This window comes from Phaethon aethereus, assembly GCF_964289735.1.
Source record: "Phaethon aethereus genome assembly, chromosome: 1".
In the NCBI taxonomy this organism is placed as follows: domain Eukaryota; kingdom Metazoa; phylum Chordata; class Aves; order Phaethontiformes; family Phaethontidae; genus Phaethon; species Phaethon aethereus.
The window spans coordinates 213,689,022-213,714,220 of NC_138575.1; the positions used below are offsets into that span (position 1 = coordinate 213,689,022).

General features: G+C 39.2%; 1 protein-coding gene across 3 annotated transcripts in view; it reads left to right on the top strand.

Moving 5' to 3' along the window:
• The window catches only part of GRM5 (glutamate metabotropic receptor 5), a gene marked incomplete at both ends in the record, with an annotated part of 282,842 nt that overhangs the window by 120,421 nt on the left and 137,222 nt on the right, over positions 1-25,199 (top strand). For all 3 annotated transcript variants that reach the window (XM_081997027.1, XM_081997025.1, XM_081997026.1), the window contains one exon: positions 12,776-13,025. In XM_081997027.1, the coding sequence (XP_081853153.1) occupies positions 12,776-13,025 (250 nt within the window). The remainder of the gene's footprint in view (positions 1-12,775; positions 13,026-25,199) is intronic.

Consider the following 25,199-nt stretch of genomic DNA (forward strand, 5'->3'; position numbering starts at 1 on the left):
AACGCTGATCCTGTAAATGCTGAAACATGCAATGTAATGTCACCTATACTATAGCATCAGTTCCCCTTTGCTCCATCCCTGCTGCCAACATTGGCATTCAGGTGACGGAGAACCTTCTTGAAGAAACACATTTGCTCATGAAAAATATGTTATGGCTCCTGAACATGTTAAAAGTAAATCTTATTCCAAAAGGGAATGAAGAGACGTCAAGTCTGACACTCCTGTTCTCTTACCAATATAGCAACGTAAATGCAGTAATGGGGTGGAAGAGGAATATCTTAATAATCATTTGACAGCCCATGTGAAACAGCCTAGCCATTTCAGTCCATGCCCAGATAGATAAATTTGCCCACTTGTTTCATTGCCTGAAGTCAGAACAGCTTGGGGTTTTTTCAGTGCTGTTTTCAGTAGATGAACGTGCTATAGAAATGTTTTGCTACTTTGATATTAGATCAGTCAATTAGGTACAACAGAGGGAAATATTTAATAAAACTATGAATAAGATCTCAAGAATCTGCATTCAAAATTTCTCCCAACTGACTATTTATTAAACAATTTCTATAATTTTTCTAGTTTTTGTATCTGTTCACTATCTGCTGGATTAGAGACACCCGCCCCCCCCCCCCAAAAAAAAGAAAAAAAGGAAAAATATAAAAATGGAGGTGAGGGATTGATATTGTTAGAGGCAAAGGACCAGAAACTTAAATGAAGTCCTAAATTGCCAAAAGATCAAACTAGCTTCAGCTACAACTCTTGTCTTCCAAACAGATTTCAGTCTTAATGCAATAAGGAATGTATCTCCCTCAGAAGCATATATTGCAAAGTTTGTAGTTTTAGGTTACTGATTTTTGTCATGGGATACTGTGGTGGGCTGACCTGGCTGGACGCCACTCTGTTATTCACCTCCTCCGCTGGACAGGAGAGAGAGAACATAACAAAAGACTCATGGATTAAGATAAGGAGGGCAGGGAGAGATCACGCACCAATCAGTGTCATGGGCAAAACAGGCTCAATTTGGGGAAATTAGCTTAATTTATTGCCAAGCAAAATCAGAGTAGGGTAATGAGGAAAAAATCCAAATCCTAAAATCCCCTCCCTCCACCCCTCCCTTCTTCCCAGGCTCAACTTCACTCCCCATTTCTCTCCCTCCTCCCCCCGAGCGGCGCAGGGGGACGGGGAATGGGGGTTGTGGTCAGTTCATCACACCTGGTCTCTGCCGCTCCTTCCTCCTCAGGGGGAGGACTCCTCACCCTCTGCCCTGCTCCAGCCTGGGGTCCCTCCCACGGCAGACAGTCCTCCATGGACTCCTCCAGCATGGGTCCTTCTCACGGGCTGCAGTTCTTCACGAGCTGCTCCAGCCTGGGTCCCCCACGGGTGCCGTCCTTCAGGAACAGGCTGCTCCAGCCTGGGTCCCCCACGGGTGCCGTCCTTCAGGAACAGGCTGCTCCAGCCTGGCCCCCGCGGGGTCCCAGGTCCTGCCAGCAAACCTGCTCCAGCCGGGGCTCCTCTCTCTCCCCACGGGGCCACAGGCCCTGCCAGGAGCCGGCCCCAGCACGGGCTGCCCACGGGGTCACGGCCTCCTTCGGGCATCCCCCTGCTCCGGCGTGGGGCCCTCCCCGGGTGCGGGTGCAGATCTGCTCCCCCGTGGAGCTCCATGGCCGCAGGGGCACAGCCGGCCTCCCCGGGGGCTTCCCCGGGGGCTGCCAGGGACCCTCTGCTCCGGCGCCTGGAGCCCTCCTGCCCCTCCTGCTCTGGGCTGGGGGCTGCAGGGCTGCTCCTCTCACATCTTCTCACTCCTCTCTCCGGCTGCAGTTGCTGCCTGATGGTTTTTCCCCTTCTTCACTCCGTTCCCCAGAGGCACTACCCCCATCACTGACGGGCTCGGCCTTGGCCAGCGGTGCTTTTAGCCGGCTGCACTGGCTCTGTCAGACATGGGGGAAGCTTCCAGCAGCTTCTCACAGAAACCGCCCCGGCAGCCCCTCCGCTACCAAAACCTTGCCAGGCAAAATCTAACTTTGCTTTTGGTACCCATGCTCCCTGTCTAATATCTGAATAGAGCAAGATACTTCAACATGTATTTCAGAAAATCTTTGTGTTAAGAACGCACAAGAGAACAAGACACATACAGTTCACAACAACTTTAAGTACTACTGTTCACTTTGTTTCCCAGTCTGAATCTTATCCTGAAAACAGACTTTTATTTTCTCTTAAGATGTGGGTAGAAGAGGAGGTTGGCTTTTTTATATCGCAGCCTGGTAACTATAATATGCTCCCAGGACATACCGAAAATTTAGGTCTCATTCCATCTTTAGCCTGAGCATGTTCAAACTCATATTCTTCATTTTCCAAAAAAGTGTTATACTCATCAGTGTATAAAGTATTTTTCTTTGAAAGAGGGCGGAAAAGACATGATACTGAAGAGGTGAGACCACAATCTATCCATCCTATTAAAATGATCTTTCTGGTCAAAAAATGTGTGACTTATTTGACAGAGAGACATCTTATATATTCTTGGAGACTTGAATGTAAAGAAAACTAGATAAATAGTGATAATTTCAAATCTAGGCAGCAGTTGCTTAAGGATTTTAAACATGCATTTTGTTCAGGTACCTTAATTCTGCCTGTTGTAGTTTACCTCATGTTTGAATAAGTAAAGAAGAATTCAGAAATTCTAGAAATTTCTAGAGATTAGATAATTATAAACTCTCAAAACTTGTGGTTCATCTACCTTGCTGAATCAATTGAAACAGTGTTGAAGCCTTTAATGAAATTTGGCATATATTTAAGGTTCCAACAAACTGAAATGTGGTAACACTACCTATCTTGAAAAAGAAAGTGAGGAAAGAGCTCAGCCAACCCAGTTTCACCTCTGCAACAAATAAACTATTGTTCACAAGAAATGGGCAATTTCCTTCTGGTGTCATAAAGAAAGGACAATGTGTGTTCTTCAAAAAAAAATCATATCAAGCCAACCTAGTATCAGTACAGAGCATTTATGAAGAATGAGTGACTGTATCTTAAAATCAAGAAAATTTGTATTATTGCACATGACATTTTTATAAGCACACTAAGCTGATCTGGACTTCCCTGTTTTAGGTGCACAACTGACTTTAAAAGTTTTATTCAAAGTCTATTTCTCACTTGTTATTTTTTTCCAGAGATAAGATCAATGGCCCTCTTAGAGATCTGTCTTGAATTCGTTTTTAATTGATATTTCTAACAGAATTATGATAAGCAGAGTATGGTTATTAAATCTGTAAATAGTACCACATTGGATGAAGCTGCCTCTAGAACAAAATAATCTGCCACTTAAATAATCACTGAGGAATGATTGAGAAACGGTTCTGCAGAAAACAAGACCTAGAAGATTAAATGGATCACAAGTTAAACTTGAGTCAACAGTGGCTTTCCATTGTTAAAAAAAGTAAATATCATACTGAAACTACTGAAACAAAGAGGTAATACCTTTTAGATATATGAAATAGTCTTTCAATTCTACCCTGCTCAGGCCAGGTACAATATGGAGAAGTACCATATCTTTACAAACACTACACATTATCTTGGACGGACAATGTGAACTACCTGGAGATAGACCACAAAAAATCAGAAATATGAAGAGTTGTAATAGAAAACAGGATTATTAAAGAAAGATTAAACTTGGTCTTCAGTCTAAAAAAAAAAGGAAGTTGAGTGGAGACATTGTGGTTGTCTTCAAAATGGTTAAGGACTTCCTAAAATATCAATTTGAGAAGCTATTCTCAGATTTGACAGCACAAGATATAACAGGCTTAAACTGCAAGAGAACATAGAAGAGTAAGTTAAAAACTAGGGAAGGAAAACTTATCAAAAGACTACTTTGGCTTGGGACAGATTGTCCAAGGTACCCAAGAAATCTCCACCATTGTAAAGAGCTTCTAAACAAAAAAATATTCTGTAATTATCTAATAACTAACTGTTATTTTGCCCTAGGGTACCTTAGTCTGAAATTCAAGAGACCATATTCTTGCCTTCAGTCCTGGTCTATTACTATCTTTTCCTTCTTCAGTTTCTGTGTCTGAAAGCTGAGGATGGTAGTGTCCTGCTTGGTAATAGCCTCTGAAGTTGTAATTTGAAAACCACTTGTACCCTTAATATATTCAAAAGCATTTTTAAAATATTCTTCTAAGAAACAACCTTTTCTACCCTCCAAGATGAAACAATTATCCAACATGTTCCTAAAATGAGACTATGTCCAAGAAAGTATCTAGTCAAAGAATACAGGTCTTTTCAACTTACACAGTATACTTTAAGAATGATTAATATGCCCCAAGAAACTTCATATTATGCCTTTCAAAATTTTTTGACAAGTATTCTTAGGAAATGCAGTCATAGATCTGCCTTCCAGTTACTAGTCTAAATATTAATGGATTCCTGAAAGACCTCACTGCTCTCAGAGTTCAGATCGGGAGAGTCACGAAACTCACTCTTGTCCCAAACAAACGTGCTGAATACGAATGTCCACAATCAGTTAAGGTGAAATTAAGATACTCTCTCTGGAGTAGCTTTGCCATCATCTACAATTACTGTGGGAAATATTAGGTGTTATTATTAAAACAGATGTTAGACATACAAAGTGATCATTGCTAGAATAAACACAATGTAGTTATTTTTACAAATAAGCAATTGTGAGATTTTGTGAGGCAAAACTATAAGGTTTCATGCTCAGCATAAATGTCCCCCTCATTACTGTAGTTATTTGAGTTTCTCTCAGTCTATAATACATTTATTCTCACAACACCACTGTCAGGAAAACATTTTTACCTCCGTTTCACATATGAGGGGATAGGGCAGAAAGCGAGGACTTGCCAGCAAAGTCAGAAGATTAACTGAAAGCCTTCAGAGTTTATCTAATGCCTGAATTATGCTTCTTTTTGCTGGGTCACTTCTGGTAGTGCTCCCCTACTGCAGCAGCAGCGTAGGACAGCGAGTGTAGTTCAGAAAAGACCAGTTGTAAACCACAACAGAGTTAAGAATGAATATTACATGAAGGTATGTTCTAGGTTGTGAATATACAGAAGTGTGACGTTGTTCACTTGTAGAAGGGGCCAACTCTTTTGAGAAATATAATAATTAATGGCATAAGCCAGAACTGGGGCTGGGTCCAAATACCAGTGAAGAAACCCCAGGGAAGCTACGTTCCTCAGGAATTCACTACGCTTGCAGTGGAGGATACAGCATCATAGACCGCAGAGGTCCCACCACAAAACCCTCTCCTTTCTGACACAGCATTTGTCTCCTGAAAGGAACAGCCTCCAGTCCAATACCGTCAGTCTCATGTGTCCTCATTTGGATCTGAAAGCCAAACAAAAATGAAAAGTATAACCCTAAATGAAAATGACAGAAAAGTTAGAGTATCCCTGGAGTCCACTAGGAACTGTGCTTTCATTAATGATTTCATTTTGAAATGAAATGATTAAATGATACAGGAAATATCTAAGGGAAATATCTTAGAGTCAAGTAGATAGAAAGAGCTATTTCATAAACAGAAAGCACAGAAAATTTTTAATCTCTCCAGTCTGAAAACAAGGAGAGCAGTCAGAGATGGCAGCATGTTTCTGCAAAAGCTGTCAAGCTTAAAATCCTTTAGCAGACATTAACATCACGGAGGACTTCAAACATTGCTCAGTGGACAAGGCCACAAAGCTGCAGACGTGCCAGTTCCAGGGTGGATCAAAGGAATTGTACCGAAAAGGCTGTTCGCAAACTGCTCCTTTTTTTCACATAACAACAATATTTAAATGAATCTTTCTTTTAAAGTTATGAAGTGATAATTTAAAAATAAACAGAAGTGAGGTGCATTAAACTGTGAAACTAGGTCATCATTTTCTTAAGAGGAATGAAGTTATTATTTCAAAATAACCAAGAGAAGAGAAGCTTTTCTACCAAAGTGATACTTCTGAGCTCTCTCAGAAGAGGAGATAATGAACAGATATATTTAATTTAATTAAGTATAGTTATGTTTTGTGCATATTGAATATTACCTCACTAAAATAATTTAAACATTATTTATTTAAACAAACATCTAATGAATGTATCTGGTCTCAAAACCTTTGAATGAAAACTTCTGGTCAGAAGGTACTTAGTAACTGAAATTTAAAACCCTCACAGAAAAGAGCTTAATTAATTTATTAATTAAACATGTTGAGTTTATTTTTAAATGTTAAAATGCTTAATTAATTTATTAATTAAACATGTTGAATTTATTTTTAAATGTCAAAACATTTCAGTTAATTATTTCTGAAATAAAAATTAACTAGTTTTCTGATTCAGAATACATATTTTGGTTTTATTTTACATTGTAAAATGTGATATAAAGGTTATATAAAATGATAAAATTGTCAATATGTAAATTAAATTTAAGAATGTTTCAACAAATTATTTCAATCAGACCGAATTGAATTTTAAGAGGATTAGAAGTGAGGGTTTTTTTGGTGGGCCACTATTTTTGAGATTACGAAAACTGTTCTTGTCTTGTAAGGTAGAAAACTGAATATCTCAAAACTATTCACAGGGATGGAATTTAAGTTCATAACCAGTATGACGTCATGGTAACTAATGTTTCTTTATATTGACACGTCTTCTACTGTCTTCATCTACCAAGCCACCAGTTATAGAGGTAATCCTTTTTCTCTGAGTTTTACGAACACTTAGCAATTGATAAGTGCTGTTCAAAGAGCTTTCAGTTTGAACAGAAAAGATGAACATCCAAGGACATAGATGTATGAGGTCTCCATGATCACACAGAAAGCTAAGAACAGAGCCCTAACTGCAGTCATAAGTGTTTTATGTCCCTTATAAAACCTTAGCACTCTGAATCACTCTGAGATTGTGTGTGCTTAAGGAAGACAGGTACAGAATTTCTGCCCTGTGTCACTCCTGCCGTTTTTTAGTTCTCTGATAGCTCTCCAAGCCCAGCCAACACTGTCTGGCTGCTTTGCTTAAGTAGTGGTTTCTTTGGAGAATCCTTCCCTTCACATGATCACTTGGTTCTGCGTGAGGAGCAACAGGAAGCCTTCTTGACAACTCGTGCCAAAGAGCATAACCTCACAGGAAAATAAGCCTTGTGGGAAAACTAATTTCATATAACAAGCCATATTTCCATCAAAAGGTCTTCCATCTTGACTGCATACTGTGCAGCATGCACAGCTCTGCAGTGGCCCTACGAAGAAGCTTCGTAACGGCTGTTTCAATGAGTAGCTCCAAATGAGGCATGGTGCTGGAGATACAACATGGTGTCATGCTGAGGAAAGCCTAGTGGGACCTATTCTGGGCTGGTGTCCTTTCCCAAGGGCAGCGTTTGGCTACTTGTATTCTGAATGTTAGAGATTAGTTTATATAAAAGAGAGTAATTTACAAATATGTGTGTGTCAATATATATATACACACACATATATATGTGCCTCCATGAAATTCAGACTTTCAGAGTGAATATTTTATAAGGAAAGAGCTCAGAGGCCTTGAACTTGCTATCTAGCGCTCAAGATAATTGAACTGGACCAGCCCAGTCTCTGAGTGACTATGAAGGAAAAGATCTGGTTGGAGGTGTTTAAGCGGAATATATTTTGAGGAACTGTTCTCATTAAAGGTCTTTCTTAATGGGATGCTTTTGAAATGACCATTTTATTTATTTTGTACTTGTTTATATTTATGTACTTAATACAGAATCTGAAATCCCCTTTAAAAATCATTTAAATAAAATCTTTTGATCAAATTAAAATAGGTTTGGGTTTTTTTTCTCTTTTTAGCACACATAGACAACTTCAGAATTCCAGGTACATGTGATTTGATTTCATTTGATTTGTATCCTTTACAATGAAATAATGCTCTGTTGTCCTGCTCTGTTTGAGGACATAACTGTACCAGGAAGGCTGTGATTTTCATAATGTTATATCAATGGCATGTTGTTGCCGCAGCTGCTCAAGAAATTGGGTATTATGTCCCAATTCTTAGTAGTGATGAAACTCTGAAAAGCTCATACAGTCATGGCAGTTAAATGTGCACAGTATCTAGCAGGTACCAGTAGTAGTAGTCTCTTAATGTTTCCATTTGGGAAACTATTCTACACCCTGTATCCTTGACTTTCAGGAAGATCATCCTGGTAATCAACCAACACATTGCTTTTCATCAGTATCTTCCATTACTCCCACACGTATTTTCAAAATTATACCTACTTAGATTTTAGGTATTTCTGGCAAAGTTCATCCTATTGATGTCAATGAAAGCTAGTGAAAAATGAAGCTCTGTATTCCCTGGATTGCTTGCAAAACATGTACTGAGAATCTTAGCCTGACTTGGCTTTTTTTCTGTGGCTCAGATACAGCATAGACTATTATTCTGTGTTTTGCTCTTCCTTCCTAAAAATTACGGTAGCGTTTCTGCTTAAATAAATAAGCTTTGTGATAGATAGGATTATTACCAGCTAGATGAATGACATAATGCATTTCTTCAACTTCACTTGAGCTTCCTTTTCTTTTTCTTTGTGAATTTCCTCTGCATCCTGCCCAAAGCAATTTCACATCCTAACTCTCCTAAAGGTTGATTCTCATCTATGATCACTGAAACTCTTATAAACCAAACAATTACCTGACAATAATTTGCATGTGCAGCCAATATAAAAAAGCTCTTGTATTCAAAAAGAAATGTGTGACACTCCAAAAATTTCTGTGCAGGATAAAATGTAGTTTGTTATTCCATTTGGCTGTAGGGACTTTTTATCTCATATTGATAACTTTCTGTGTGATAGAGCAGATGTCGATGTATTTTGTTTATTAATTTAAGATTAAAAACCTTGTGTAATGCAGATAAGACCTTAATGGTTTATGTTTAGATAGTTTAGTTGGCTCAATTGCTGGGCAGGAGGAGCAGCAAGAGCAGCCTGCAGTTTGCCTGACCCTTTTCTATCAGATTGAAGTATTATTATGTACTGCACTATATTAAGCTTCATCTGGAAAAAAGCACAATCTGTTCTTTTTAAGCTTCTTAATAGTTTCTAGTACTGATTCATGGGAATTGGAACTACCAGACTGTTATAGTTAGACTGTAGGTGGGGACGCATATGCTTGAGCTTTGAACAAAATTCCAACTCTGAAGCAGGGATAAGTCTTTTGCATGATGATGTAATCGTGGGTTTTTTTAAAACATGCAGTGACATATGGGAGTAGCTTTTAAACCGGGCTTAGGGCCAGATGCTCAGGTAGGCAACATGCAGGATTCAGGCTGGCATTTTAAGGGAACCCAGCTGCCAGTTGTTGCCATGAGTATAGGACATATTTACAAAAGCCATCAACAGTTAGCAGCTCTGATTATGCCACCAACAGACAAACTTTCAAGAGGAGATGAAGATCCAGTAAAAAATTGTGATACTTCCTCCAGGAGAACCAGTCACAATATGGAGGTGACAGTTTCCAAATGCTGAAGTGGAGATGAAGTTTTGTAGGGGAGGAGTTGAATATAAATTGACCGTGCTTCAGCTCCAGCTTGTGTTGTTCGCTGAGTCTTTTCTGAGGAACTGGAACTAGCCAAGCAAAGGTAAATCAAACCCTCTCTTCTGTTTAACTTTTCCTTAGGATCTTTCTTTAAATTTAGAGTTGGAAACTAAGTAGCTACATGGATAGATTGCCAGAACGTAGGCAGCTTCCGTAACAGGGGACTCACAGAAGACGTTGCGTTGGTTCCAACTTATGGGTTCTGACTTAATTTTCACTTGGAAGTGAAACTACGAACTCCTTCTCAGAGTCAGGAGAGTCGGGTGCATAAGTCCTCACCTTGTCCATCCATGTGTGCTAGCCCTAAAATCACTGTATCCTTCTCCTTGTGTCATAGACCTGTCTGAAGAGTGGGAACTGCCCTGCCAGTGGAAACTTGCTTTTGCTATGGCAGTTTTGGTAGTACTACTATGGATATGCCACAGTTCAAGAATCAAATGTCCATGAGAAGCCCAGTTCCATACAGAAAGCATGGAGATGTTCTTCCACCGTGAACCTCATATCTCATCACGTAAGATGAGAAATCACGTAACGTAACTTACCAGGTTTCCCACTCCTATTCCCTCAGTGCTACATGTATACCTTTATGCACATATAGCTTTTACACAGAAAGAAAGATAGCCCAAAAGAAATTCATCCTAATACATGGTGCAAAGGAGTTTAGCAGACAAGATTTTCTTTTTCCATCAAGGAGTGTTCATTATCCCCACAGTATATTTCAAATTAAATATACATACCTCATCAAACCTCTTGCACAACAGGGGAATTCACTATGAATAATTAATTAAGTAGACTTAATCAGCAATGATCATGACGACTTCTGCTGGTATATTTGTATGGGCATCTTGAAGAAAAGCTGCTTTCTGTTTTCATCAAATCTCCCTTGAGCTCATGCCATACAGATATAGTTTTACCAGTTGGAGAAACTCAGTCACTCTCAGATTTGGACTGCCGGCATGTTCTTCTTTCAAAGGTTAAGAATGTTAACACGTTGCGAAGTTGCCTTGGTAGTTTATTATGTTTCCTTTCATTTTGGATGACACTTACTTTATGGTTTCACAAAATCTCCCTGTCTTGATACATGTTGAGACTATGGCATTTGTGCCACAACGACCTTTATTTGACTGGAAAAGTGTTAATGCACTTTGTGTTCATTGCAAGACCTACTGTTTTTCAGTACTGTAATTAAACCTATTCTCAGCTTTACAGCAAGCCTCATGGTAACAGTTTGTATGCTTATAACACTTTCAAACACAGAGTGCAGTATCTGGAACAATGCAGAGATCCAGTTCTGTAAGTCAATTAGACCTGGCTGGGAATTTTCCATTGACAGTTTTTTGTCAGAAAAGAAAGTCTTCAGAATTTCAGTCTCATATACTATGGAACAATTTTTCCTCAAATTTTCATCTACTATTGCAAAGTTTGATACAGTCTTTTTTTCTTTTTATGTTCTGTTAGTAAATGTGAAACAGAGCATTTAGTGTTGATCCAGATTGACCTAAATGAGAATAATTTTAAACAAAACAGTGTATTTCCTGTCAAACAGACTAATTTTATTTTAGATGGCCTCAGGGCCCAGTGGGAGTTAAATGTGACTGACCCTCATTTTTCCTTCAGACTGGCTTCTGAGGCTATAATACATCTTTCATGAGGCACCACATCAACCTCTATCCGAACTGCTTCAGCGTCTCACGGGATTCACTTGATGCTCACGTACCACAGGAAACACAGTTTGCCCTAAGAGCATGACACATGGGGAACCACTGGGCACCTGATTTACAACTCCCAGGAAGCATTGCAACAACCGATTTTAAAAATCCTATGACATTTTGTCCAGGCACTATTTGCATAGTAATGGGTTTTCCATCAGGCCTAATAACAAGAGGGAGGAAAATGAAAGTCATTATTAGCTAAAGGGATCTGCATTCAGGTTGCCATTCTGGTTGGGTACCATTTGGACATTTCAAGGTCTCAGTGATTCATTCCTGATGTGAAATGAAGGTAATTGTATCTCCTCTCTTCTGTTCTTTGTCTCTTTTGGCTATTCAGATGGTAAGATCTTCAAACTGAAGACTGTTTTTCATGTTCATGTACAGTGCTGAGCGTAATAGAGCCTCTAAACTCTAACATCAGAGTGATAAGGACAATTCCCCAGGTGGACAAGCTGAATGCTTGATGGCTCCAATGTCCAGGGTCACAAAAACAGATGACGGTCCAAAACCACTTTTCTGATTCTCACTGCTTCACATGCAGTTTCACTGTCAGTGCTCTTATATACTTGTGACTATGCTGGTAAAAGAAAGCATTTTCCTTACAGATTCTTCTATTTGCAAACTAACAGAAATAAGTGAAGGAGCCACAGTTCCTTGCAACAGCATTACTTTAACACTCTGAGTCTTATACATTTACTGACTGTATTTCTGTGGAATATTACTGAGGGGTTAATGTAATATTTTGAAGAAAGATTTCCTGCCTCAAAGGCCTTTTTATTTAAATGAGACATGAAACAGATTTAGACAGGCAGATGGAGGAGCACGGGGAACCAGAGAGACAATCCTGGTCAGGATGATTGTCAATGGTATCAGTACACCCACTGTTTAAGCACGGTGACTTTTATGGCTATGAAGAAATTTTCTACGGTGAGACAGAATAAAGAACAATAAATGTATCTGTCTGTTAATATTTATTACCAGTTTATCCCACAAGGGAAGAATAGATTGAAAGAAAATATGAAGTTTTTCCTGTTGTGTTGGTAGACACTTAATTTAAAAAAAAAACAACCAAACAACACAGAAGTACATTAGCTCATGTGTGATCTTGTGATCGCTGCAATGTTAATTCTCAATTTTGCCACTCATTCTCCAGAAGTTCTTTCTTGAAACAGAATAAGTTTTACCTTTCAGTGTAATTAAAAAATTGTTGATTTTCAGATTTCATTATGAACAAAGCCATGCTGTATTGTTTTGTTTTGTTTATACTTAAAATGTTACGCCTAAAAATTTATTCTGAACATATTTTTTTTAAATTTTCTGAAATAAAACCCAGAGCACTTGACCACAGTCAGTCAACTGAAGAGAATCAGAGGAAATTGTATTTTATATACACACTGTTGTACATATTGTGAACCAGATCCTCATAGGTATTGAGGTACCTAACAGCCTTTGGTTGCAGCAGAGATGCAGGCTGCCAAACAGAAGTGAGATTTCTAAGCACATTTTAATATATGCATCTGTGCTTCTGTTTGTATTTAGGAAACTATGGTGAAAGCGGAATGGAAGCTTTCAAAGATATGGCGGCCAAGGAAGGGATCTGCATTGCACATTCCTACAAGATCTATAGCAATGCTGGTGAACAGAGCTTTGACAAGCTGCTGCGAAAGCTTCGGAGCCACCTGCCCAAGGCAAGAGTGGTTGCCTGCTTCTGTGAAGGCATGACTGTGAGAGGGCTCTTGATGGCTATGAGGCGCCTGGGACTCGCTGGAGAATTTTTGCTGCTGGGCAGGTGAGTAGTATCATGCAGTTATAGCCAGCCTCTTTTCTGAGTAGGGGAAAAAAATAAGATAGTCCAGTAAAGCACATGTAAAACACATACTCATGGTCTCTCCTATACATGCACGTATCTGAAAGATAGACGGTACCGTCAGCCATGTCATAGTGGTACATACTCTACAAAGACATGCATCATTCTCATGACATGCCAGGCAAACACAAATCTGCTTGGCCAGTCTTAATAGCATTGTATAAGGGAAGACTGACACACAAACATTTGATTTGCATCATCCTTTTTGTTCACTGCAGTTTAAAATGCATCATGTGCACACACAGCCTGAAGCTATGCCTCATTCGAGTAACGCTGTGTTAATTGCTGATGTGGCCGCTGGGTGGAAATGTGAAATAGATCTTCTGAAAACAAAGTTTGTTAACCATCATGTTTTCTTCCTGAGCCGATGTGCTGACCTGTGCCTACTGTCCTAAAGGCAATATATAGGCAGTACTTTCTCTTATGTGGAACTTAATGATATCAGTGGCTCCTTCCTTCACCACCAAAGGGAGAAAAGAATACTCAGATGTGTTCACCAAGCAGGAAATGACCCTGGCTTAGTAAGCAGAGAAGTAAAAGTTATCGATGGAAACCTAATGGGATCTTTGTATTAGTCATATATTTAACGAGTGGGCCCTAAATGATTTGAGAAAAATGGTGTCTTGACCACAAAATGGAGCATACTGGGAGTCAGCTAATGTGGTCTCCTGCCTTTCCAGTGCATTATTAGAAGGATGACCCAATGCTGTCCTAAGAATGAACCCTACAGGAACACAAAATGGTGTAAGTGAAACCAGCTGTCCTGCTGAGACCCTCAGGGAAATATGTAAGGACTGCAGCTATGCCCAGCTGTCTTGGAAGCTGGTACGCCAGCTCTATTGGTACACCAGCCTCTATTCCAAGTCTGCCCTGTTGCACACAGCTGTCCTTCCCCCTTGGGCAAAGGGGAAAGCAAACAGGCAACAGCAGGGACTCGTGCCTCTGGCCTTACTCTTTGGTATCGGCCTACATTTTGGCAATTTCAGATGTGAATTTCTTAATTATTTCTCTGTCTTATGGCGACTGTGTGTGCCCTTCCTTTCAAATACGTTTTATCTGTATGCTCTTCCACAGATTATCTTGATCCTTTTCTGGACTAACACCCAAAGGGACCACAGTCCTCAGCATGAGATTCACCTAAACATATTTAGATGCTTACAATTTAAATGCTTCCATGTGGTGTAGTCATCACAGTTCCCTCTATAGTTAATGAAGAAAAATGGGACTGTATTAGGACCCTTGTTTATAATGCGGACATTTCAAATAGTTCAGAGAAACCACGTTCTAGAAAAGGGCTTGTACAAAGACTCTCTTGATGACTAGCTTAGGTGGAAAAGCTTCGGTGGAAGAGCGTACTTGCTATTTGTTTAGAGTAAAGCAGAGCAAATGCCACTTTCTGCTGTCTCTAGCTGAATCTGCTGCCACATGACCTTTGCTGTCTTCTTTTATCCTAAGTACAAGAAGTTGCCAATTCTCTGCAGCAGAACAAAAATTTAGAAACACGTAAGCATTGTTTTCAAAAAATATGTTGGCCCTTAACTCCTTCAGACTTCAAACCATATTTAATTTTGTATGGCATTTGTTTATGTACAACAGTGCTAAACTTAGCCCTTCAAGGTGCTTTTATGAATAATGACTTCAGGAACTGGTGATTGTGAATAAGAATGGAGAAACACAGCTTAACTCTTAAAAAAAGTAAGGTCTAGGGAGAACTGGTTTTGCTTTTTTTTCAGTGAAAAATACCTGTTTCCAGCTGCAGTGGGAGCTGTCATGCCTAATTATAAGAAAGTTGTTATTCAGTATATGACTTTCATTCAGTAAATTGAAAGTGATAACTTCTCTCAGAAGTCTAAACTGTAAAGTGTTTGAAGTTAAAACAAAAATCCTTCATTCTACCAGACCAATTGATGTGTGCCCATGCCTGTGGCAGTACTATACAATTTATTTGTGAAAAATGTACCATGAACTGGAAGTGTTTACAAAGAAAGAAAATGAGAAGTGTAGGGAATTTTTCTCTATTCTTTCTGTTTATTAACAGAGATTCCAAGGTGATGGCTGAGAAGTGGCTACTCAGTCATAGGTTAACCTGTCCCCAGCCAGTAGTTGCTGGGTACAGATGTAAATTAATTGCACTTACCTTCACCCAACCAGAGCATTCTTATGGCTGCATCAGGCAGCTGAAGACAGCTGGAGTGATGTATTCTCTCTCATACAGCTCTGCACTTGGGAGATCTCAAGGATCTAGGAATCTCCCATCTCCTTTCAACAGATTTGGTTCAGATTTGATATTAAAACCAGCTATAAACCAGAAATAAAACAACCAGTTTTGCCTACTGAGGACTTCTGTTTTGAGTCACCCTTAGTCAGGGAAGTGGATTGTTTTATGTTCCTGCAGCACAGCAAGACTCATGGGCAGAGTGTGGGATGTTGTAGAGTGGTTATTTATGTTCCACAGAAATTTCATTCTAACAAAAATGTTCTCCTTCTGCTGTGGGATAATCTCTAGGCTTCGTAGCAAAGGGGAAAGAAAAAAGCAAAAGAAAAAGCAGGGAACTTGCAGGAAAGCTTCTTGAGGCAGTTGGGATGCAAGAAACCAATTCGATTGTCCGTTAGTGGCCTGAGTACCTGTAGGGATTTAAAGGTCTGTTTCCCAGAACCTTGATGCGCTGTGTGCTCTCTTGGTTTCAGTTATTTGTCTCTGTTGACTATGAATATTTAACTGTTGGTCCAGAGGTAGGCTGAGTAGTTGGTTTTGTGTAGAACAGCCTAAGGTACTAACCTGGGATGGATGTGGCACCAGGACAAATCCAGATTTTACAAGCAGATTATGTTGGGGACCATTTTGTGCATCATTTATATAGGGGAAAAAGGCATTTAACATTTTAAAAAGAAAAGATCGTTCAGAGCACTCAAAGGGGATAAGAGCTACACCTGAAATAAAAGAAGGCTCACACAACTAATTTCTCTTGCGAAGCTATGCAGGAAAATGGACTAGGGTAAGATTTATACTTTCATTCATGCTTTGATCCTGGATTTGTTCTGGGCTGCCCATTCAAATGAGAAGGTTGTAAAAAGAGGCAAGTGTAGGGAGAGTGCCTGTCACTTAAATGCAATGGGCTCACATGGAAAACTTCGTCTGCTAATGGATACTTGTTTGTTACCCCATAAATGCGTTCTGCTTCCCCCTTGTTCTGTGGAGAATTTTTTAGTTCATTTCCAAATGCACAGAAAGAACTGAAGTCCCAAAAGCCACACAGCAGCTCTATGGGAAAGCACAAGAAATCAACATTTCCACTTCTCTTAGGTTTTCCTTTGTTCCATTTCTGATTTGGGTTTACCCCTAATATTTCCTATCTGAAGCCTTGCAAAAATACTAAGATTTTTGGAGGGCATGGATTTCTCATAGCACCTGTTTTATGCTCAGATAAACAGAAAATGGAGTGGCCAAGGAGAGTGCATATCAGATAAATCACTCTGTAAAGGCCCAAGGGGAGGAGAAAAGATATCCTTCAATAAACACTCCACTCTTAATGTACTATTAAGTTCCTGAAATTGCATTGCCTGCCCATGACGGAGGTGAAAGATAGTAAGCCATTAGTAATTGTAACATTCCAGAGCTTTTTGATTCATTTTGATTCATTTGAAATGCTCAGCAAATATTTACCTCATGCACCTTGAGGATTTGGAATTAAAAACTTAACTTTGAATAAAAAGGTGAGTGCGCTGACTTTCAAGTGTGAAAAAAATGTTATTTTAACCTAACTGTTATTGAACTTAATTGAGATATGGACACCAGGCTTCATCTGTTTGTCCTTATTGTGTTTGTCATCCACAGGTCATATGCCAGGAGATATCCTTTCAGATAAAATTCATTAGAGAATGAATAATACATTCACACAGTAGAATAACTTTGGAGCATATTTCAGAAAGAAATATGGAGTATTAATTGTGTAGATAAAAACAATTTGGTTGTAGGTGATGTTCAGCTCTTCTTCATCTTATGTCATAGTCGTCCCTAATAGCTGAAATTTTGTTTCATGTACATTTTGTAGATACACCTTCATCCTCCTCCTTTTGACTACTAGTTTCTGATGTTTGGGCAAAACCTCCGTGATAACTCTCTCCAGTGTTTTTTATCTGATGCCTTTCATCTACAAGGATTCCAAAACAACCTTCAGAATGACTAAATGTTACAGTGCCAGTTCACATGATTGTTCATAATAAAATAGAAACTATTAGCCACAACTTAAATTATGCATATTGACTACAACTGTCCTAAATAAAATGGGGCCAGTTAACAGGACTGCCGTACTGGATAATTTTATTTTTTTTTTGCTCGCTGGCATTATTTTATCCTGTAACAACTAACACTTTTAGGATGCGACTTGGACATGGTGTTGATGACAGCACTGTAAGGGGTGGTTACCAAGATGCAGTTTGGACACAGATATTCTGTTTTGGGGTAGAAGACTGTCCAGATATATAGATGCAAGCCTTATATGCCTTTTGCCTCCAGATGAGAGAGTTGTCCCTGGTTTGTTTTATTTATTAGTATAAAAGTAGCCATTGTACAAACTTGCAGAGCAAGAGAGTGAAATTTTGCAAAGGACGTGTGATTCAAAGGCAGTGCAGTAGGACTTTCCCTACAATAAGGAGAGGAGCAGGGACAGGAAAAGTGAAAGTAGAGGCATATAGAGATAAAATGGCTGTCTTCAACACCTCCAGCTCCCAAATGACATTCCAGAAGCAATATTGATCAGCAAGGGATTACTGGGACTTCCATGTGCTATATGTTCCAGTTTGAGTAAAGAGAAGTTAATTAAGATTATCTGGAGTTCTTTTTGTATCAAATGACAAAATTAAATACAACCAGTAAGAAGATCTAGCAGAGATGGAAATGTTTCCTTAGGCTCCAGTATTGATTCTGATTTTCAGCTGTCCAGTTGGAGAAACGTGGCCAAAATTTATCAGTCTGGTTTAATCTCCACATGGCTCTTAGTCACTTATTCAGTCAAGGGCTTACAGAAATAACATAAAATTGTGTTTTGTTTACAATATCTGCAGTAATGGGATGGGAAATCTAGAACTACAGGGCATCCCACAGAGATTCTGTGCTTAGAAGTGACATCAGGACTTGATGACTACATCCTTAAATGTCCTTGCAAAGATGAAGAATCACATCCTGCATTTTCAGATTTCACTCAATTCTGTGACATGCAAAAGTCTGTGCCTCAGGTTAAGGGGAACCCTCCTAAGCATGCCATCCTTGGTAGAGCATGTCCTGCTGAAGGTGGATAAGGGGAGGACACTGGTTCTAGCAGTGTCATGATCACAAGCAATTCAAGTGAGGCTCTGCAAGAGGGCAGAAGGCCCAGTGAAACAGTGCCCGTTCTTCAGCCCACGTATTCTCTAACTTTCACAAATCACTTCTCCTAATAAAAGATACCTGCTTAACTCCTGAGGAGATGGATTGCAGGAAATTGTTATTGATTCTGAGGCTCACCGATGTTGCAGCAAAAAGAGCTAAGTAGAAGGTGAGTAGCAGAGATGAGGATAAGGAGGGAGAATAAAATGTGGAAGACCATTAGTTCCAGGAAGTCCCAAAAGTAATTGGACTGATAGGACGCTCAGCAATATATGAAGAAAATCTAGTTAGCAACCAAAAAGGGCAACTATTGTTGAAGGAAAATTAAAGCAAGATAGATGAACTGAGGGAAATTAGTTCTTTTCAATAATTTAAAAAGACATCTTTCGTGAGACTTGTAAGAGTGTCTGTTGGATGAAGAAAGATCTCACTGCAGAGGATGTAAAAATTTCCCTCCTGAAAGTATGCTGTATGGTGTGGGTTAACATGCCTTTTTCTGTGTTTGTACAAGTCCAACTGGTGGAGAAGTTCTTGTAAAATAAATGGGTATATGAAATTTTGCAGACCTGAAATACGCTTAAAATTAATTTTTGGTTATTTCTGCTACTTCAAGGAAAAATTAATCAGCCAAAATTATTCTGTCTAGAATAGTTCTAACTGGATAACTTTGATAAAAATTTGGAAGCTAAATATAATATACATGTGCAGCTCTCTTCTCCAGTGACAAAATAAGCAGGTAAAGAAATACTTTCAGGGTACAATCATGCAATGCCAGCCTGTATATGAGGAGTTTGCTCCCTTTTGGTTCAATCCATGGTAGATAAGAGCCTGCTACAGCCTCACCTGAATGCTCTTTCCTCTGAGGCAACTGTCTGCTGCCCACTCATTTATTTATCTCTCAGTTGTCTTGTTCAGGCATCAATGTGTAGCCCAAGGAAGCAGCAATCATATTATACCTAGTAATTAAATGCGCTACAATTAGCAGCATTAAGTCAGAATCTTCATTGTCACCCAAAAGACAAAGAACTTAAAGGTAAAACAAAGGTCTGCTTTTTTAGAGATGTAAAGAGATTAGGGAAGTGAAAAGCTGTCTCCCTTCCCGTATCCAAACTTTGACCTTAGAGGTAAAGCAAATTAGAAGGTAAAGAATAACAGTTTTGAAAAGGACCTTTATGGTCTCCATTTACCTGGCAGCCTTTTGGCTCAGAGACCTTCAAGGTGAACAAACAGCCCTCAGCTGTGCCGCGCTGCAGATGTGTGCCCCGCTGCAGCCATAGAGTGGCTGGCCAAGGCTGTTTGTGTAATAACGGAAAGGAGCACCATTTTATTTCTTATTAACATAAGACCCCACAAGCTATGCTTGAGGATTTTAGGGAGATGACTGAGGCAAACATCTACACTGAAAACAAATCAATCAACCTGGTTTTCTTTTCTCTCTTTAAAATCCTTTTTTTTCTTTTTTTTTTTTTTTTGATATCTATCCGACCTGTTTCTAATAAATGTTGCATCTTGCAGTCCAATTTCAAATCACTAATATGAATGGATTCCTGCCCTTGCAGGAATCCTGTATTTTCCCTGGAGAGTGTGTGGGTGTCACATGGTGTCAAGCAAACACCAGAGAATTTCCTAGGGTACATATTGGCAGGTGAGCACACCTTCTATTTATGTCGATAAGGCTGGCATATGTCTCTGAGAGGAAATTCAGGTCCCACACATCTGAAAACATAACATTAGAAAATAAACATGGCTGTATCAGGTCAGATCAAACGTCCACCAAATCAATATGTTGTTTCTAGAAGTGGTCAACAGCAAATGACTGGCAAAAAGTGACACCAGTTCTCCTGGAGCATTCTTAAACCGACAACTCATCTGCAGTTCAGGAACCTCCTAAGACAAAGCTGGTGTCTTTCTAAGAGGAGCCCTTGTGCAGTGCACTGCTATGAGTGAAAAAGAAGTACAGACAGGGGTAGATGATGAATGCAGAGCTTAGTCCTAGGAGATATGAGCTTTGATACTAGTACTGACACTATATTTATTAGTGATTTTGCATGTGTCATTGCATTTGTATGTCTTTGCTTTTCTCTGTAACTGTCTTTGATGACTGCTTTCCACAGTGAGCATCTCAAGTTATGTATTTTACTATGTACTTGTGTTGCCCTTTGGACTATGAGGCTCCAAGCTCTTTTGATTATTCAAGTACTACCATAAAGCAACACTACTCCAGTGAGCTGAATAGGCAGTCTTGTTCAACAGGAAACAAATAATTAGTAAGGAACATATCCTCATGACATGACAAATCATGAGTGTGTCCAATGAAATTATTTAATTCCTGAAGGATCTGATCTTTCTTCTCTAAGGCTGATGTTAACAACCAAGGGAGGGTAGTTTTGTCAGTCAGTACACTCAAGTAGGGTTGTGTCTTAGCACTGTAGAAAATGACAGTGACTGGGACTCAGGATGTCATTCAAGTCTTTCACTTCTGCACTGCGGGTTCACCTGTACCTAATTCATGTTTGATCCATCTTTGGATGGATATGCTTAAAATCTTTCAAAGAAAAAAATTCCACAGCCTCCTCAGGCAATGGTTTCCTATGTTTAACTACTCCTTATACTCTTCCTAATGTCTAACCTACCCTTTTAAACTGTTTTTTTTTAAGCCCATTATTTTGTCCTCTCCATATGAACAAAGGAAGCAGTTAATTCCCTGCCTTTCTAAAACTACTGTTTATACATTTGAAGAGTTATGCTTACCCTCAATCTGCTTTGACAGCTTTCAGTATTAAAGGAAAACATGTTTTATGCTTTGGAATAACATGAGTTTTCTATTCTCCTAGTGGAAATGAGACATGGGGAAAAGCACAGAAAAAGAGGTGTCAAAGAACCCTGAAGCACTTTATAAAATTTATTTTCATTCCAACAGGACAAATTCATGAGATGATCCACACAGTTGAAAAATAGACAGTGAGAGGATCTCAAACACAACTCCATATTGTCAACAGACCCTAACTTGCAGCTCTGTATGAAATCAAGTCAGTGGCATTGCTGAGAAATTGTGTCTATTTGTGGGTGTATCTCTGTTCTCTGGCAAGAATCATAGAATCATAGAATGGTTTGGGTTGGAAGGCACCTGTAAAAGTCATCTAGTCCACCCTCCCTGCAGTGAGCAGGGACATCTTCAACTAGAGCAGGTTATTCAGAGCCCCGTCCAACCCGACCTGGGATGGTTCCAGGGATGGGGCATCTACCACCTCTCCAGGCAACCTGTGCCAGTGGTTCACCACCCTCACTGTCAAAAGTATCTTCCTCAGATCTAGTCAAAATCTACCATCTTTTAGTTTAAAGCCCTTACATTTGTCCTATCCAGAGCTGGACATAGTACTGCAGGTGGGGTCTCACCAGAGCAGAGTAGAGGGGCAGAATCAGCTCCCTCAACCTGCTCAAGAATTCAAGAGGTATAAAGAAATTAAGATCTTAAATTCCAACATTGTTGGAATGTTGTTCCACCATTCTGTGTAGGCTAAACTTTCTGTGTACTTAAAACATTAAAACTAAGACTGAAAGTGTGACCCAATATATATTCCTAGAAAGATTTAAAGGTAGTCAGAACAGGATGAAAGTTAATATTATCCTTGAAGTTTTCTGATCTTTAGAACAGTTATAGAATTTTGGTTAATGAAGTTGTGAGCCAAAAATTATCTCCATTAAATACTTGGCATATGTCTCTCCAAAAAAATCCCAAACCTATTTCTGCTCCTTTAAAATTAACATTGTGACAAATAGAGGTTTGCTGGAAGGTAGTGATTAGCAGTTAAAATCTGTTTCCTTTCTATTACCTTTCTCTGTAGTATATGGTTATGTTATTTTCCATTAATTTTTTTTTTCTCTTTCTTTTTTTGATTTATCTGCGCCATCCCAGAGTCTGCACCTAGGAGCAGTGACTCACTGCACGCACACAAACCACACACATGTCTGGATACAGAGAAGGGATTTATGAGAGGGGAAGACCCAGGGGCTTGTAGCTCCATGTTACCACCTCCTGATAAAGAGCATCTGTTCCAGATCATGTGGTCCAGGAACAGTCTCTTCTCTAAGCAAATATGCCATCAATTCTGTTCACATCTTACATTCTGCATCCCCCAGAGGTCCTTTGTACAGATAAAGAGGAGAAAAGTGTGTGGCAGATAAAGGAAAGTAAGTACTGGATCACTAGGATTCATTCAGTTGTCCCAGCTTTGCGGCTATTGTTGCACGTACTCCATTTTTTGGTTCGAGAAGGAAAGCGGAAATCAGAAAGGCAGAGAGATGTTTTCTCTAACTCCACATTTGAAATGATTTATGAGTACTTAAAACACCCTGAAGATCTGAACATAAAAACATTACCCGTGTGGCAGAGATTTATACCAAGGAACCCATCTCACAAACGTTGCTGAGTGATTATGGAAGAATCTTACTCAGAGTAATGAGAACTTCTGATTTGTAAACTTGTGGTGTAATTCATTTTTCTATCACTCTATTAAAATGACAAAGTAGCGCACACAGCAGCGCATTCCCCCTCACTATGGCTGAATTGATAGTTTCTAGTGAAGCCGTTGTGTCTCCAGAGGTTAAGTCTGAAGGCAACTGATAACGTGGATGAAATACCAAAACTCTCTAAACCTCATTCGGGTGGAATTCAGTTCACTACTGCCTTGAAAAGACATTATAAATCTTGGCAAGAAGATACTGCTTTCAGGAAGAGCAAATAAAAAAGCCATGTATTATTTCAAGGAATAAGGCCCATGCTGAATTCTGTTGCTCTTTTCCTATTAATTAGAAACACTGTAATACCAGAATGGATTAAATGAATGGTATTTTAATTAGGAAGGCAAAGTTAATAAAATAAAATCTATATTTACTAAAGGGCCATATCCTTCAACCTTTATTCATGTTGATTAGTACCAATGAAGTAGAGACAGGCTGAATCATAATGAGTAAGTCATGTCTATCCTGGGAAAACATATAGTTATAAAACATGGTGATTTAATACATTTTAACTAGTATTCTGTTAAAAATTCTTTGTCTCTAAGTGCTGATATACAAAAATCAATGTTAATCTTGGATGCTGACTTTTTTTAACCATGATTGGCTTAGTTGATTTTTAATATAGTTCTACCAACAAATACCAAAAGGAAAATTATTCTTTTTACCCTAGCAGTTAAAACAAAGTAGGTTAACATGCTACTGTTGGAATTATTTTCCAAACTCTGCATGTGTTCAAAGGTTTCAGGGTTTGGCTAAATCAGTTCACTTTTCATAGCCAAACGTGCATCACCTGGAGGTTGTCTGAGCAACAAGAAGTGCACGATAACCACCCAAAACCTGATTTTACCCCAGCATTTCTGACATGATGAAAATTATACTGTAATGTATTGTCAGCTCAGCAATATCTTGAGGAGGATAACTGTCACAAAATGCAGGGCTGGACATTAGCTGTACACTTTCTATCACTCTATTAAAATGAGATAATTTATAATAGAGATCTTGAAGGGTTTAAGCAGAAGTAATATGCTAAAATGGGTTAGTTAATTACTTGCTCTGACCACAGATATTTATACAAACATCTAGAAACTCCTGCACAGAAGTGAATGTCCAGAAACCAAAAAACTAACTGCAGGTTTCTGTCTGGTTTTGTCAACAGCCGATTACTTGAAATCACCTTACATAGAAGGAGAGTAATGAAAACATAGTTGTTGTTTTCCTTTGAAAAAAAACCCAGACAGACAGAACTGCTTCAGAAACTGTCATCTCTTCACTCAAGCTTTTGAGAAAGTTTATGTATATTTTTTCTTTTTACTATAAGATCTATAACTGATATTATGTAGCAATAATAAAAAAATAGATAGCTTAATTACTTATGCAGCAATTGCTCTGGCAGGATTATAATTACTTGTTGCTGCTCCATAAGTCCTTGTCATGGGGGATCTCCCAGTACAAGAGCTTGGGTAAAGGTAATTAGTGTTTTCTAATCATCTCCCCCCGTTATTTTACACTACATTGAACTTAATACGCCATTTTCAGCTACTGGCAGCCACAAGTTCCATGACAGTTTGCTGTTTCATTTCATTTTGGTTGTGCTCTTGTAGCCAGAAGACCAAATGATTCATACTTGACAAAGCATTAACTGCTCTCTCCCAGCAGAAGACAACAGGGCCAAAGCAGCACCCTGGGAACAACAACAATAACAAACAGCAGCAGGTACCACAGACCCCGTGTTTTGTTCGACTGTAATAATTCATTTGGGAGGTGCAAAAAGCCATGCCCACAGGCATGCAGTCAAGGTGTTTCCAACTGATCATTGTAAACCACGCATCTCTCCTCTGATCTCTCCTCTGAAGTGCTCAGGAACCCACTCCGGGTCAGGATATAGATCCCAGGCGGGAAACAGTTGCTTTTTTCTGAGGCTTTTTTATAGCGGGCTGTACTTGACTGTTGCATTTCTCAAAGAGTGAAGCTCATCTTCGAGCTCAGGATGTGTGCCAGAGAAAGTTCTTTGATTCTCTGAGATGGGTATTGTCTGATCCTTGAGTCATAGATAACAGAGAAAAGGACCTATTTCTGTTCAAAATAAGCAGTAATGGTTTTACACCATAATTTCATTCTTATTTCAAAGAGATTTTTATCTGGACATTTTAGAGCACTGATGGAGAAGAGCAAGATTGATCTCACCTAAGGCCAGTGCTAAACTGATCTGA